This window comes from Melanaphis sacchari, unplaced genomic scaffold (genome assembly GCF_002803265.2).
Source record: "Melanaphis sacchari strain LSU unplaced genomic scaffold, SCAv2.0 Contig141_pilon_pilon, whole genome shotgun sequence".
NCBI classification, from domain to species: domain Eukaryota; kingdom Metazoa; phylum Arthropoda; class Insecta; order Hemiptera; family Aphididae; genus Melanaphis; species Melanaphis sacchari.
Window position 1 is genome coordinate 14,851 of NW_020270600.1, and position 17,389 is coordinate 32,239.

Genomic DNA, 17,389 nt, shown 5'->3' on the forward strand with positions numbered 1-17,389 from the left:
AAAAAGAATAATTTAATTTAATAATTAATAATTAATAATTTTAAAATAAAATTTATAGTATAACGAGTACGATATTTATTTTTACGCTTTTATTTCACTGCTGAGGTACAAAAGCGCAAAATGAATTTGCGTTTTTGGTTTATCGAAATAAATTAACAATTTACGTTTTTGGGTTTCACCAAAATAGTATAGAATATCTTTAATATTAGAAACTGTTTTGATTATAAAAACCGTCAAATCAATAAGGTTTGTTCGACATTTTATTTATTAATTAAAAATTATTTATAAAATAAATGCATTTCCATACGCGTATACCCGCGTTTCATGTGTTATTCTATAAGTATACGCACTTACAGAAAAATAGAGAAATAAGTACCTATACGTTCCACTACACCACTACATCACATACGTGATTGTTAAGAAAACCAGTCGCGTAATGATCTGATTGGAGGGTGTAATTGTTGACCTAAATAGCCTCCGTATATAATTATACCGAAGGTAACATTAGATTTGATAGTATTTTATAGTTCAACCCAATTTACACAACAACCAATGAGCAACAGTGGTCAGTGCTAAAATATTTTAATTAAAAATATAATTTCATATCAATAATGAAAATATCTACTGTAGATACGATTTTGCTTTCATATAATTTATATTAGATAATAATATTATTGTCTTATTCTGTGATTATATTATTCATACTTCAACGGATTTATTTTACAGTTTGACAGAGAAATAAAAATTATTAAAGTGTAAATATATGTATGTATTTTTGCACTAAAAATAGGCAAAATATACACAAAAAAATCAAAAATGCATTAAATTTACAGCACTGGTCATTAGTCATAAACTCATAATAGAAAATTATTACGCTTTACATCATATTCCTTCTAAGGAACTTAGAAGTCCTAACTTCTAGCTAAGGACTTTCTGTAATTCTGTCAAATCATATTCTGGTATCATAGACTGGCAGGTTTAAAAATTCTAATTGAGTTATCTAATTTGGAATAGCTTTCTAATAGTTAATAAGCCATAGCCTATCATTATTTACAATTTTATTAATTAAAAAAAAATATAGTTACAATTAAGTCCTTAAAATAATACATATTAAAAAATAAGCTCAAATAGTATTTATTTATTTTATATTGGTACGCATTTGCATTAAATGTGTAAAATGTGTTAAAATGTCAATTTTCCTAGATTTATAATCAGAGTATATTTTTTTCATATAATTTTGTTTTTTTAATATTTTGTTTCTACAGGTATTTTCTTTATTTTTTTTTTTTTTTTTTATTGAATTAATATTTAAATCAGTATAGATTTAAATTTCTATTAATATTTGAAGTGTTAGATTAAAAATAAAGTAATAAAGATTAAAGCTTTTTCAAAATGACTCATGTACTTGGCGAACACAGTAATCGCGATTATTATAACGTATTATTACAGATATGAGATAGGTAATAATAGTAACAACTGGTGAGAAACCACGATTAAAAATAATTGTTATACTTAAAGACACCTTTATACACCCAAAACTGTACCAATAAATAGGTTTCCATTATTCACAATTTTGTGTGCAAAAGAGTTTTTACAAATTTATGAAATCTATTGGTATGTGTGCAAATGAGTCTCAACCATTTTAATCATACAAAGTATAATCATAGGCGCGCGTAAACTCCAAAAGTAGATAATGCCCATAAATTATTATCAGCCTAATATGATAAAATTATTAGACTTTTTTTTCAAGCTTAATGTGCTTTTAATATACACATAATAGAAAAATACAAGTTGCACACTACCATACATCATTACTAAAAGTAGTCACGGCGGGTTAACATTTAAGTTGAAATACAATCAAAAAGGAAAAACAAATGAATACTATTATCGATAATAGATAATCACAAGTTTTTCTTTGTAAATTGTAAATTGAACAATTGGTTACTTAGTACCTACGCTCAATTGTATTACAATTATTATTCAGAAGACGTCGCATCCGCACGTTTTGTCTCCGTCTTACACACGAACGACATGGTAAATTTTTGTTCACCAGTTTTAATAGTGTGTTTTTAGTTTTGATATTAGAATGAATTGAACTATCATCAAAGTTTTAAGTAAGAGCATTATCTGTGTTTTCTCGTTGGTTTTTTACAATATTTTAATTTTTAAGTAAATTATAAATATGAAAAATATAAGTATATGAAAATGCTCATAACTCATTTAAAAATTAAAATATTGTAAAAACCAACGAGGGAATACAAATAATAATGTTCTTAATTAAAAGTTTGATAATAGGTCAATTCACTCTAATATCAAAGCTAAAAATACGCTATTGAAACTGGTGAACGAAAAATTACGATGTCGTACGTGTGTAAGACGGAGACAACACTTGCGGGTGTGACGTCCACTTAACTCTTAGCAATTCTTAATATATAAATATATAATACTAGTTACTATACGTCTACACGTTAAACTACTTACAGACTTATAGACTCTTAATAATACAGTGTACTACTGTGAATTATCCTAATTTTTCAAATTTGCTCTAAAAATATAATCTATAATATTGATTTTGGTAATCAAGGTATATTTATTGCAATTAATATTGATATATGGAAAATTTTATTGAGATATTGGACACATAAACTAAATAATTATTATCACCATTCACCAATATCGATAAGCGACAAAGTGACATATGACTCATATGTCAAAATTAAGGGGCGACGAAATATGGAACACGTACAATTGTATAGTGTCCAATTTGAGTTCTATTATGTGATGATGGTACACCCCTAAATAGATATTTGGTTTACAACAGTTGTGTTTTAGCTGACAAAATCAATAAACCGACATGATGAAAATCCATTAATAAATATTTAAAACATTATTATAATCTATTTTGAGACGGTGCTCAAGAACGGTGCGCCGCCTTGAAATAATTAAATCCTCAGACTTTAGGTAATCAGTCTTCATTTTTTATTTAAAATGTAATAATTTGAACACGTATGGGAGGGGAGGGGTTTGTATCGCACGCCCGGCGATTCGACGCCTTCAATTCGGCGGGCTAGATACTCAATAACAATTAGGGAATTGTTTTCGATTGTACCTACCATTAGAAGAGGTGGGACACATCTCCCTCGAATAAAGTGGCGTTTGATTATAAGGTTCGACCGGGTTGCGTGACAGAAGCAGGTGCGCTCGAGAGGACTAAAATTTGAAGGCCCCGAAGGGCCATTTAACGGTCTCCAGTGGTTATTACTGTACGGATATCAGCCGTACAGAAGAAAAATTGTTTATTCGACGGTTAGGTTATCTATCCAAGACACCGTAGGTGCTTAGTCCACGGAGATTGGTACGTTCGTCGGACGTCTGGCCAAAATCGTTACCAATTTTCGATTAACACTGAGAGGTGCTCATGAGCGGCGCTGGTCCGATAGTTGTTCTGGATAGTCGTCACTAAATCGCTGATAATTCGATGTTTTGAAGTTTCTTATTTCAAGTCCAATTCCCTGTGAAGTACTTTTGTTGATTGTTTGAAGTGTTGAAGAAGAGTGACCAATTTGAATTCCCGGCAAACTAACCAGTATATATACCTATTTGTCGATTTAATCTAACTCCTAATTGGTCAATCAATGTCGTTTAGACGCATTATCTGCGCATGTTTCTATAACACGTACAGTTTAAACGATGTTGTTCTTACTTGTAATTATAACCAGTTACTTCCAATAATATCGTTGGCTTTGAGAAAAGTCGTTTTATTAGTTTTGCGTTGTTACAACTTACTTTATAGTAGGAACTTATTGACTTATTAATTTATACATTTTGAACTCAAAGTCCAATTGTTAATCTGATTACAGAAGTTAGAACTTTACTCGAGTTTCAACATAATACATTGAAATAACATAATTTAAAACTTAAACTGACTATGTAAGTTGCACTTTTTAAAATAATACTTAAAAAATTATTAAGTAAAATATGCCTTGGTATAATATACTATTTAATGTTTATAAATATATGTTATATTATGTACCTATATAACACAATTTATTTGTTTCTTTCAAATTGTATTTCAATACAAAATCTATTTATTTTTTATGTCCGACCATTAATTGCACTACATCAGTAAATAATAATGTATTAAAATACATTAACAGTAAGTACATATTATTATAACTAAATATAAAATAATATACATTAATATAATAGAAATTAACTGATCATTGTATTTTATTGCAATGTTTAATGACTAAAAGTTTTTATGAAATGCAAGCATAGTTATTTTCCGCAAAAACCAATATTTTTATACAATATTATATATTATTGTTGATGACAGGTACATTTTAAGATTATATCTTATTATTTATTAATAATACATTTCTAATCAATATTATCCTTCCTATAACATTTTTTAGTATGATTTTTTAATTAAACGAGGTAGAAATCAACATGAGCAAATATGATTAAGATAATGTTTTATACAAATCAATGAGATTCCAATTTGTAATTTATTAAATTTGTTTTAATTTAGTTACATACAATGATTGATAGAAAGAAAAATAACATGCTGACAATTTTTAAATTACTTACAGAAGTAATTTGTACAATTTATAATTTGTAAGTCTTACAATATTTCAAAAATATTTTTATGATCAAACATTAATGTAAAACACAATTGGACAGTGATCACTACCTAGTACTTCACTTCTTATAACACTATCACATACATTATCCATGAATCTTTTTGATGATATAAAATAATCCAGTCTCCTAAAAAAAAAAATTTAACCATTACTATTTGACATTTATAAATACAAATTATCACTAGTAAGGAATTTCTGTACACTACACTACAGCCAATAATAAAAAAAAATCAGGGACAAATGAGCCAAGTGCCCTCTCTCCTAGCTATAATACTGAGAATAATATACTTAGATACTGATACAGATTTTTACAAGATAATGCAATTTATTACTCATAAAATGCCAATCTTCAAAACAATTTCAAGTAATAAATCATATTCAATGTTATATTGGTTAAATTCTTATAAGAATTTTAAAAATATAAATTTTAAACAGTGAATTATCAATATCTATCTATGAGCAATAGAATTAGTAGATCATTGAAATAAAGTTATTTGATACCTTGATATAAGCATTTATTTTAGTTACTATTTAAAATATTTTAACTATCACATTGAACCACTTAACTGTCAAAAATAATTACAACATAGTTTAAATAAAAATAATTAACTCATTATTTTATAAATTGTATTACTTACCATCCAACATTTTTAGCTCTTGCATTATGAAAATATGTCCAAAAAGTGTAGGCTCCAGTTTTCTCAGGATTTAATGTCCTAAATGTATCAATGAATCCTTGTTCAAGAAGTAATGACATATTATCTCTTTCTTCTTTAGTAAAACCTGCACTTTTTGTATTTGTTTTTGGGTTTGCAATATCTTAAAGCAATAAAAATACTTTAATTTATAATTGGCCACTCAGACCAGTTTCCCAACCTTTTTGTAATGGCGACCCATAAATTTACTGCTTGTTGGTTACACAATCCACCCCCACCAACACAAAAAAAAAAATGTTTGTATTGTACTGAACTGCCTGATGAAATTGGCTAACTGTTACTACTGGATATGGTTTTACAAACAATACATTTAACCATTAGTAAATTAAAACTTAATATGTGTTATATAAAATTTAAGTATTTAAAAATGAGTGTTTAATCGTAAACTAAAACTTTTTGTTTGTACCTACTCTCTAGTCTCTATGTACTACTTATTTCTCAACTGCATGGACAATTGACCGATACCATGTCAACAGCCATTAGCACATATACTGATTAGATAAAAATATAATACAAACTTTACTAGACATATTGATATCTTCATTGTAGAATCTACAATACTAGCAAGACTAGCAAATAATTATTATAAATAGAGGTATTTATTTATAAATTAGGCATTTATAAATTTTCTGTTAAAAATTATTTTCATGTATATTTTAATTATAGATCACGACTGGCGACCCATAAAAAATATTTCACAACCCATAGATTGGGAAACACTGACTTAGACTCGTGGTTCTCAACCGGTGTGTCATCGAGTAAGTCCAAATGTGTCGTTGAAGTACTAATATTAAATTACACAACATTTTTTAAATAGGTCTTTTTTTATATTGTATCCATGAGTCACCTGGGTTAGTAGGCCAGTATCCTCCCAATCTGGACCTGAGTGTATAGCCATTTCTATTGATTTAAATTAGGGTGTCGTCATACAAAAAAGGATAAGAAACCACTGACTTGGATGGTAGTTCAAAGTAAATACTAAAACAAAATTTAATAAAATACCAATTTCTTCATGAGCAACATTCAAATCTCCAGTTAATACAACTGGTTTCTTAGTATCCAACTCTTTCAAGTATTTACGAAATTCCTCATCCCATTTCATTCTTTTTGGTAAAGTTTTTAATCCTGCGCCTGCATTTGGAATATCTAAAACGTTCAATCATTATTAACTAAAATTATTGAAAAGTTTAATGGTTTGGAATATTACAAGTAGAAACCAAGAAAAATTGTTCATATTCAGCTTCAATAACACGACCTTCATTATCATCCAACTCTTTTATTTCTTTTCCCATTCTCACACTAATAGGCTGTTTTTTAGAATATAAAGCTACTCCTGAGTAACCAGCCTTGTCACCTGTAAATAAAGTTATTATATTCTTCAGTTATATCATAAATTATTTTAAAACTTAAGTTAGTTATAAAATATTGAAATATTAACTGTTTAAAACCAATTTTATTATATAAATTTTTTGAAAATTAAATATAATTAATTTAAACATACCAATATATACTAAGATAACAGTTATCAAACACTAAATATATTTTAAGTTCTTACCTGAATTAATGTATACTTTGTATCCAGGTAATTTTGCTTCATCTGGCATTTGTTTTTCAGTACACTTAATTTCTTGCAAGCAAATTATATCTGGATTTTCTTTTTTAAGATATTGTACAACATCTTTCTAAAATATATTAACATAAAAACAAACATTGAAGTATGATAATGGCTAAATTGTCTTCATACAAGAACATACATAGAAAAAAGTTTTGGGGAGTATTTTTGAAAATCAGTTAAGTAATAAAAATTAGAACTTTTTTTTAATAAATATAAGAAATACGCAATAGGTATACCTAATAGGAAATATACCAATACAAAATAGGTATAGTTTTATTTGTTTTCAAATTAAATTGAAATTTTAATTTGTTACCTACTATTAAATTTTTATTTTGCTTAAATAAAATGTAATATTATACCTGTCTAAAAGTATAATATAACAATTAACATTTAAATTAAATAAGTAATTAATCATACAAATAACAAAATATTTCAAGGGGTGTTTGAACACCCAAAACACCCCCCTATGTAAGTCCTTGTCTTCATATAATTATTCACCTTCAGCCATGCTCTAAGACCAGCAACATTCCATGAAACAATTTTTAGATTCCAAGTAAGGCCTTTAGCATTTTTTTTTTCACAATCAAAATTTATTTTGTTCAAATCAACTTGTTCCGATTTGGGCTTTTTAGATTCTGAATCATCTCCGTCGTTATTTCGGGCTCTTTTTTTTGAGTTATCTGCTGTTGTTGTGATATAATCAGCCATTTTTTTTTGTTTTGTCTTACCACTCATCATATAAAATATAATTTTTCTAATCTGAAAATAATAACAATACATAACTTTTTTTTTTACAATACATAATGATACTGATTAAAACTTTTGAAACACGTTTACAAATCTAATAACATTTATTAAAAAAGACAACCATTGTATTAATAAACAATTAAAAATCAATTGTTCCTCACTCATATTATAAGAGGTTGAAAGTTATTTATTGTAATACAAGTATCATTGATACGTTCTATACAATCAAAAATTAAACAAATCATTATTTTTAAAAATGTTACTAAGTATTTAAAAATAGTTACATGATACTTGCACATATCTTTTTCACTTGAATATCTAACTAGTCACTATGCCTAATTATTTCTTATTATAATACTATTTTGGAATACTTCAAATATATGTTAATAGGCTGTCTCAATTAATAATTAGTTAGTTTATTTCTACAAGCTTATTAAAAACTAAATATAAAATGCTTGTAATTTATTTAGATATAATATGTTAAATTGTACTCAGTTTAACCGTTTTGTCAATTTAAACATCAAACTCTCATAATATTCCATTATTAAAAGTTTGTAAATCACAATACACAATATCAGAAGTAAAAAATGTTTTATTATTATGACTAGAAAAAAATAACGCTAAGAAAGACATTAACAAATATCAATAATTCACAACAGGTGAAATTAATTTTTAACATCATACAATTAAAATAATTTGAAGTATTGTTTCTAATATTAAATAGCATATTTAAAACTGTTGTATTTTTTCAACAAAAAAAACTTAGGTATTACCTATCATTAGCCATAAAAACTAAAATGTACAGTGAAATTTGGTACTTTTAGAGTTTGGATTTTATTTTTTTCATTAATTCTTACACTTTATTTTTAAGATTGTACACCGTTTAATTATTGTACATAATTATATTAGAGAACTCAACATAATATAAAGAAATAATTGATTAAATCTAATGTTATAGATACCATTAATACTAACAATGAAGTTATAGATCTAGTTATCTACCATTAAGAAAAATGTATAAACTTTAAGAAATAGGTATTAGGTAAATAAAATTACATGAGAAATAGATAAATTACAAAAATCATGAATAAATTAACATTTAATAATCACAATAGTGGTACTGGTAAACAACATGTTTAAAGATGAATATTAAATAAAAAAAATATGTTAATATAATTAATTTGTATTACACAATTTATTAATAACTGTACAAAGCACAATTTATTTTGTGTTTGACAAATCAGCATTGAAACAAAGATAAATTCTTGAAAAAATAAATAGGTATGATTAATGTATCAACCAAGTGTTTATAAAATTAAAATTAAGTTAAGAATAATTTTCAAAAAGGTACTTAATTCTCACTAGGTTAAGTGTCTAATATTCTTATTGACTTATGATTTATTCGATAGAAATAATATAATTAATTGTTAAATATTATCATGTACTTTACATGCAGTTTAAAAGCATAAATAAATAAAAATTAATTAATTAACCTAACCTACTTAAAAATAAAAACTAATTAAGTGACAAGTATAGTATAAATTGTTGTCTGTCAATAACTAATAGTATACAAATATATTGGACCAAATAAAAATAAACATTTCTAAATAAATACAATGAAGATCTTAATTCTCAATGCACTAATTTATAATCATTATTTTTATGTTTTTGAGTAATGTCACACATTACAAAAATTATTGAGGATACCATTTTATAATATTCAAAGTTTTTGTCAATTTGTCTTAAAATCCAATATTGTATTAATACAATTTAATATACTAAATTTAAATTTATAAAATTATTTTTTTTTTTTTTTAATTTTTAAGATGAATAAAAAATCAAATAATATTATAATAATGCTAATATAATATACATAAAATCTTAAAAACATTATACTCAATAAATTATGGAATACTTGGGCAATTTTACTCAAAAAATATAGAAGAAAACGATTTTTATCAAAAAGTGTTATGTGTATGTATGTTGCGAGTAAGTCAGTAGTAGAAAAAATATTGCATTAATAAAATAATATCCTTTTATGTTTAAATGAAAGAATGAAAGAATGCGATTTTAATTTCAAATAGAAAATATATACGACTTAACTGTATGGTAACTCGTTGCTATTTTATAAATAATGTAAAATGTAAATATAATGCTTACTGCTTAGATAAAAGATCTGGAACAAAATAAATAATAATTGCAATGAACTCAAACTTATAATTTTGTGACTCGTGCTAGTTGTGCAGTTTAGCGCAATTCACAATACCTATACTTATGATAACTCGGAATTTTACTTGAGTAGTCAAGTTTGGCGCCTCTGGCTTTTTGAGAGTTGTTGAAAAATAATTGATTACAATTTACGATCGATAACGTATTGTATAAACATTTCAAATGTCATATTTATCCGATTTGGTAAGTTTTGTTTATCTTTACGTTTTAAATTTTTGATAATAATAGTATTACCATAGTATTCAAAATCCGTTGCGGCATCCCTACTCCAGCGCCTCACTGGTCGATCTCGTCTACGAAGCAGCCTGGGCTACGGGTTTAGAATTACCTTATTTTGATAAGTATTCGTCCTTATCACACACCATCAAATATATTATACTCTTCAGACTACAACTCTCCTACAATTACAATAGCCTACTTAACATAGTTACATAGTACATACCTATATACAGCCCATGTGTATTAGTTATTACTTATTGCTCTTCGTTACCTTAAAATGCATACCGTGAAAAAATTTAATTGACTTTCTATGGCTTTTGTAATTTGTAAATAGTTGATAAGGTAAACATAGTTCATGACTATAGGTAAATGCAAATTAAAATATTTTGTACTTAAATATCAATATATTAATTATTCTTTCTTTGATAATTTCCATTTCATAGTTACCCACTAACGTGTCAACAATACATTTATATAGCTAATTAGCTTCTTCCTACAATAAGTTTACTGCTTTCAATGTTCTAGTTTCAAATTGAAGAGATTGTTCTCATTTTATATTCAGTAATGAATAGGATAGTAAACTGATGGCTGATCAAGCAAGCGTTGATTCTAGTGAATCTATTAGCACCAGTGATGATTATGAAATTATTCCTTCAAGTACATTGAATGTAAAATCATTATCTCATTTATTACAAGTTGATTCAATAATATAAGTATCTATATGATTTTTTAGAAATGTGATGGTAAACCTGAGTTGAACATTGGCGGAGACGGTGATTTGGAACATATGCAGAAATGTCTTGGTGAATTATTGGATGAAGAGAATGAACGTCAATCTATAAAAACAATCATGGCTGATAAAGATATTAAAAGTAATACATCATTGACAAAAATATCAGATCCTGTGTCTGATGATCTAGGTAAATATATTTGAAATCATCTTTGTACATATGTATATTAGGAATTTATATTTTATATTACGTAAAATATTTGAGAATCTATATTTAAAAATATAATACATTTTAATCATAAATGTTATAAATATTAAGGCATTATGCCTGTATTATCTAAATAATAATTTAGGTCAAATTGAAAAAGGTACAATGTTTGATGGAATTTCATATCTGGGTTCAGCTAGTATAACATATCCTAAAGATAAAACCGAAATATTAAGGATTATGGCTATATTAAATGGAGAACATGTTGTTGATCAAGATATGAAAATATCAGTGTCTATTCCAATTTCATCAGATGGAGCTGTTATGTATGTAGTTTAAATTTTGTACCATATATAGTATATATAAGTTGTATTAGTATTTAGAAAAACTACACAAATATAAATTTATTAATTATAATATGTTTTATTAATACCTATTTAAAATTATATAAATTAATTTATCATGTAGTTTATTTGATGGAACAACCAATACAATAATAGCTCGTTATGAGATTGAAAGAATTATGTTTTATGCTAATGGTGTTAATGGAACAAAAGAAGCATCATGTTTTGCATTCAGCTGGGCACATGGTGACACTAAAGAAAATGCACTATTTCAATGTCATGTTTTTCGTTGCTCAATTCCAGAAGCTGTAAGTTTTTTATCATTTATGTGTATTTATTTTTAATTAATTAAAATAAAATGGTTAATTAAGAAATAAATGTTTAAAATTAAAGAATATAATGATATATATCATTATAAGATTATAAAACCAATTTTTTTTAAATTACTTTTATTTTTAACAACTTGCATTAGTGTTTTACACATTAACATTAAATTACATTTGATAGATTTTTATTTCACATGAAACTTGGATGCCATAAATACAATATGCATTTATCTGGTATAACAGTTGTTTAAACAATTTGTTTTGCTATCATAATGCTCATATTATATGACAGGTGAACCGTGTATCCAACTGTTTTGTGAAGGCCTTTCAAAAAGAATCAAAATTTACTTCAAGTTCTATATCACCAGAGTTAAGTTCTAATATAACTTTAGATATGCAAAGTAAAAACAGTTCAACCGAGATTTTTATTTTTGAAGTGAGTTTGGAGATCAAAGAAGATGATGGAAAGGTAACACACTTACAATAGTTGTTAAAAAGAAAAATATTGTGATCAATAGATAATCTTATTTTTATACAAATGAATATATATGTAATGTATGTATACAGGGAGGATTTATATCAGTACCAAGAGATAAAAATTTTCTTAAACTTCGAGCAAATGTAGAAAAACAAGTTTGTTTAACTATTAATCAAGTTGTATCTAGAACTCAGCAAAGGATATTGCATTTGGAAAGATGTTTTGGAGTACTTGTGTGTCCTGGTCGTAATGTAAAGCAAAGCGATATGCAACTTTTAGATATGGTAAATTTTTATATTTTGTATATTTTTTTTTAGAATATTATTACTTATAAATTATAATTAACCTAACATTAGGTATCCATGGGAACTGATTTATCAGACTCTGACGGATGTAATACCATTTATTTGATTACTGGCCACTGGGATCCTTCAGACAAGGTGTTTGAACCCTTAAATAGTGAAACTCAATGTTCCTATATTACTGTAGCAGTAGATTTAGTTATGCGAAATATTAAAGAACCTGTACGATTATCTATAGAAACTCCTATCAAAGTATATGCTGCCAATGAAAGATTTTGGGTGTTTGGACGAAGACAAGTTACTCATCAGTTTTACTTGAATTTGCAACAAGTATGTTATTATAAATTAATTTGAAATGGTCTTAAACAACTATTTTAAATTTTAGATTAATTCAGGAAATTCTGATATCGATTATAAACTTTTGAATATTGATTCTTCTGGTGAAATGGATAAAAGTCGCTTGAATATGACATTAAATAATTTGGCTAATTTCATTAAAACTCAGAGTATTAACTCAATTGAACTGTCTTCTCCTAAAGATGAAGATTTGTCTGGTAATTTGATAATAGTTTGTTTTACTATTTTGTTTTATTAATGAATTATGATAAAAAGTGTATTGATCATAAATATTGTTATTCATTGATTTTCTATATTATATATTTTATTTTAGTTATTCATTTATAATAAATTAAAGCATTTAATTTATTGATGTTAATATATGTATGTATATTTTAATCCATTTAAAAGATAATGATGAGCCTTTGGTAAGTGGTACTGGAGATGTTTCTAAAGAATGTAATGAAGTAGAATTAGAATCGTGGAAAGATGTTTTGTTAAAATGGGCAACATGTAAATCTCCTCCTGCACGACAATTAGCTATACTTGTCAAAGAAGGTATACCTGAAGCTTTACGTGGAGAAGTATGGTTACGTTTAGCCAAAGCTGATTTAGACCCAAAACTCATGGATACATATAGAATACTTATTACTAAGGTAGGTAATAATATAGTAATAGTTTTAATTAAATTTTGATTTTTGAAGCTAAGCATTAACTAGAAAAAAAATAAAAATGTTGATTTAAATTTACATTATTATACATTTTACTTTTTATATTTTCTTTAATTTTTAAATTTCTTCTTTATTAATATTTTTGTTGAAATATATAAATCTATAGGATTGTGAATGTGGAGGAACCATTCAACGTGATATCCATCGAACATTTCCAGCACACAATTTCTTTAAAGAAGCTGGAGGTATTGGTCAAGATAATTTATTCCATCTAACTAAAGCATATGCTGTATATGACACTGAAGTGGGGTATTGTCAAGGTCTAACATTCTTAGCTGCTACCTTACTCTTACATGTAAGAGATTTTCATTTGTCTTTAATAACGAATATTATTACATAAATGTTAATTATATTTTATTGGTAAATATTATAATTTTCAATTTAACTTAGATGCCTGAAGAACAAGCCTTCTGTGTTCTATTAAAATTAATGTATGATTACGGCCTACGTGAGTTTTACAAAGATGGTTTTGAAACAGTTTACTTAAAACTTTATCAACTGAATAAGCTCATGGAAGTTAGTTTGATTATTAATGTAGTTTAATTTTTTCTCATACTAATTTTTATTTTTTATTCAGGAACAAATTCCTCATCTTTTTAATCACTTCAATGCTAATGGAATTGAAGCTCATATGTATGCTTCACAATGGTTTCTTACACTTTTTACAGCAAGATTTCCATTGTTTTTTGTATTTCGCATAATGGATGTAGTACTTCTTCAAGGGCTGGACACATTATTCCAAGTTGCTATTGCCTTATTACAAGTATATGATCAATAGTTTAAACTAAAAATATTGTTATAAATGTATTATACTACTGTTAATTATTTTTAGTTTTGCAAAAAAGACTTACTACAATTAGATTTCGAAAATATTCTTAAATATTTTAGAGTGACAATGCCAAAAAAAGTACGTAATGAAGAAGTTGCCAGGCATTTAATAAAAAATGCGTGTGCTATAAAACTAAAAAAATTAAAAAAATATGAACAACAGTTTTTGGCTTTGAAAGGTAAAATATGTTACTAACAATTAGAATTTATTAATTGTTTTAAAAATTAATTGATATTTAGAAGCTCAAGAGAGTGCTGAAAATTTTACTAGTGAATTAGATCAAGTAAAAATGACATTAAAGCAGACTGAAGAAGAAAAAACTCGCCTTGAAGAAGAACTAACAAGAGTAAAATATTTGTTGTTGAATAATATTATTATACATTAAGGGTAGTGATTATTATATTATTGATTTAAGGTGAAAAATATATTGAAAAAAGAAATTACAAAAGCAGATACAGAAATTAACAGAGATCAAACAATTATTAAAGAATACAAACAAGTAATTAACTATAAAATATAGTTTGATAATTTTTAATAATTAATACCAATATTAATAAATATTAATATTGGTATTAATATTAACAATACTAACAACATTGACAAGTATTGTATTTTTTTTCTACGCTTTTATCATATAATGTCGGTAATTAAAGATTATATTTATGATTTGGCAAAAAATGCTTTGTAATTTGGACATTAAAGTCATTATAAATTGTTCTGTTGGTCTCAGACTATATTTTATTATTTTTATTTACAAAAATTATAGTAATTTTTTTAAAATTCTAGATATGTCAACGATTAGATGCTGAACAGGCTTCTATGAGGGCTGTTATAAAATTACTTAAAGTTAGTAAATAATAACCATTTTTTTATAAATTATTTTTTTATTTAAAGGATAATAATATTATGTTATAGAATACATTAGGCGAATGTACTAGGTGCAGATCATTTATTGAAACACCATTATTAAGTAATGATGTGTTATCTCAAAGTGGAGACACTTCAGATTCTGTAATAGAAGAAAATAAACTTTCAAAACGAATTACCGAGCTTGAAATTGAACTTGCTCAAACCAAATTAGCCTTAGTAGAATCAGAATGTAGAAATCAGGTATGCATCAGTTTCTTTTCAATATGTTAATAAAAATCATGTATGATAAGCTGCCATGTTTATAGGATTTGGGGCATAGATTGGGTGTAAAGTTTTCGGAACTACAAGCATCCAAAAACACATTACCTCCATGGTTACAGAAAACACTGACATCAATCAAAGAAGTAACCACAAACAAGACAAATGATCAGCTACGTATGATTGTTGGCAGAAGAGATTCTGCACCTAATACTCAGTCTTTTGATCTATAAAGAATAACCATTTTAACAATATCTCTTGATTGAACAAATACTTAATGATAATTATTTATTATACAGTAAAGTATTTACTACAGTATACTAATTTTAAATTAAATAATTAATAATTAGAAATGAGCTTTTGTACTAAAATAAGTTAATGTTATATAAGTCTATAATTTAATTATACATTTCATTGTTGGCTGCTAGATACATAATACATTTTTATTTAAATATTTTAATCATTCCACACAATTTCTTGTTAATACTATGTTATTATCCTATAGATATTATTCTATAGTAGTAATTAATTTTTACTTGATGAACAATTTTCATGTTTCATTATCAAATTTCTTAAAATAATAGTTATTTGTATGTTTTTTTTTTTGTTTTTTTTTATTATTTATTTAGACTAAGTATAACTACTGTTTTTCATTGATAAGATGAATGTTTAAATGATTTTTTTTTTTTTTTTTTTAAACCACCTAAAATGTTACCTTTTCAAATTTAATGAGTCATAAAGTGATTGATTAGCTATTACCAAGTCAGAAAAACTTAATTAGTGTAATCTTATATTGTGAATTATGATGTACCTATGATAATATAACACATAAAACAGTGTCAATACTCGATTACTGATGCAGTCATTGTCAGATAAGAAGGCTCATGGTGGCGCTTACTACTATTGGTAAAACACGATTGCGTACATTTGTTATCAGTGATACCTTTTTAAGCTACACAATTGCTTACAATTTAACCTAATTTTTGATTGCACGATTGTGTACAAAATATTAAGCATTATTAATAATTTATTGATGATTTTATTTATTTATTAATTATTTTGCTATTATTTTGTTATTCTCATTAGGTATATTTTATTATTTTATATTGATTTTTATAGAAGTGTACATATTTTACTAGATATTTATTAGGTAAAATGGTAAAATGAATAAATTTACCCATCTTCAAACATACATAATCGTGTTGCCAAAAAGGGCAAAAGTACTCAATCGTGTTTTACTCACCAGTATATCTTTGTTACGTTAAGGAAACATATTATTATGCCTATTATATGATCCAATACTTAATAACAGCATTTAGCGTTATTTATTCAACTTGTAAATTCCATAATGAATAAAGCTGAACATAACAAAAAGGGGCAAAGAACACTTAATTGGTAATATTTATTTATTTAATAAATTTTTTTCTTGAAAAATGTTATTTTTTTAACTCGGAATAGTGCAATTTTCCCATTTAAAGCGGATTATACCATGTTACATTCGGTGCAGAGGTGATATAAGGAAATGGAGGGTGGTTCATGGAACCGAGCTGAGTGAAGAGAAGGAAAAGAACAGAATAGAATACGCCGTAAAAATCGGGAATTGCTCGCAAGGGGTTGAACGGCGGAAAAAAAGTGTTATGATTTGAGAGTGTATATATGTATAACCGTATACTCGCCAACAACAACTATACGTAGCGTGTTTTCATTACAATACCGAGTACGGTATCGCATACTGAGAAGGATCTTCCACCGCTTTGCGTCTCTTGTTAATCATAAAACCGTCGTCGTCGCTGCCTGCCCAACACTGC

At 26.2% G+C, this 17,389-nt stretch overlaps 2 protein-coding genes across 8 annotated transcripts; one reads left to right on the top strand and one right to left on the bottom strand.

The window, feature by feature from the left end:
- Positions 1–4,578: 4,578 nt before the first annotated feature.
- On the bottom strand, positions 4,579–10,169 carry LOC112591673 (DNA-(apurinic or apyrimidinic site) lyase). Its single transcript, XM_025335561.1, has 7 exons — positions 9,882–10,169; positions 7,473–7,733; positions 6,915–7,041; positions 6,567–6,713; positions 6,362–6,505; positions 5,282–5,462; positions 4,579–4,770 (listed from the first exon to the last, which is right to left on the bottom strand). The coding sequence occupies exons 2-7, from the start codon at positions 7,710–7,712 to the stop codon at positions 4,653–4,655; spliced, it is 957 nt and encodes a 318-aa protein (XP_025191346.1). The 5' UTR covers positions 7,713–7,733; positions 9,882–10,169; the 3' UTR covers positions 4,579–4,652.
- Positions 10,170–10,286: 117 nt separating this feature from the next.
- LOC112591671 (rab GTPase-activating protein 1) lies at positions 10,287–15,927 on the top strand. Of its 7 annotated transcripts, none has more exons than XM_025335559.1 (19): positions 10,288–10,534; positions 10,613–10,837; positions 10,903–11,089; positions 11,253–11,433; positions 11,576–11,759; positions 12,070–12,246; positions 12,345–12,539; positions 12,612–12,887; positions 12,943–13,111; positions 13,305–13,549; positions 13,731–13,919; positions 14,015–14,140; positions 14,202–14,387; positions 14,457–14,631; positions 14,693–14,799; positions 14,869–14,952; positions 15,240–15,299; positions 15,369–15,563; positions 15,643–15,927. In XM_025335559.1, the coding sequence occupies exons 2-19, from the start codon at positions 10,754–10,756 to the stop codon at positions 15,748–15,750; spliced, it is 2,928 nt and encodes a 975-aa protein (XP_025191344.1). In that variant the 5' UTR covers positions 10,288–10,534; positions 10,613–10,753; the 3' UTR covers positions 15,751–15,927. The 7 variants fall into 7 exon arrangements, with proteins under 7 accessions (XP_025191345.1, XP_025191344.1, XP_025191343.1 ...); XM_025335558.1 differs by having other exon boundaries at positions 10,613–10,826; positions 15,629–15,927; XM_025335554.1 differs by having other exon boundaries at positions 10,289–10,534; positions 15,629–15,927.
- Positions 15,928–17,389: the final 1,462 nt, after the last annotated feature.

What these genes read in the sequence shown, in the direction of transcription:
- LOC112591673 (XM_025335561.1), bottom strand. Translation starts at nt 7,712, where the DNA reads ATGATGAGTGGTAAGACAAAACAAAAAAAAATGGCTGATTATATCACA. An exon ending in GTCTTAGAGCATGGCTGAAG is followed by an intron (nt 7,042 to 7,472) that starts GTGAATAATTAT and finishes AATATATTTTAG; the next exon opens with AAAGATGTTGTACAATATCT. An exon ending in CAAAGTATACATTAATTCAG is followed by an intron (nt 6,714 to 6,914) that starts GTAAGAACTTAA and finishes CTTTATTTACAG; the next exon opens with GTGACAAGGCTGGTTACTCA.
- LOC112591671 (XM_025335554.1), top strand. Translation starts at nt 10,754, where the DNA reads ATGGCTGATCAAGCAAGCGTTGATTCTAGTGAATCTATTAGCACCAGT. An exon ending in ATAGAATACTTATTACTAAG is followed by an intron (nt 13,550 to 13,730) that starts GTAGGTAATAAT and finishes ATAAATCTATAG; the next exon opens with GATTGTGAATGTGGAGGAAC. An exon ending in AATCAGAATGTAGAAATCAG is followed by an intron (nt 15,564 to 15,628) that starts GTATGCATCAGT and finishes CCATGTTTATAG; the next exon opens with GATTTGGGGCATAGATTGGG.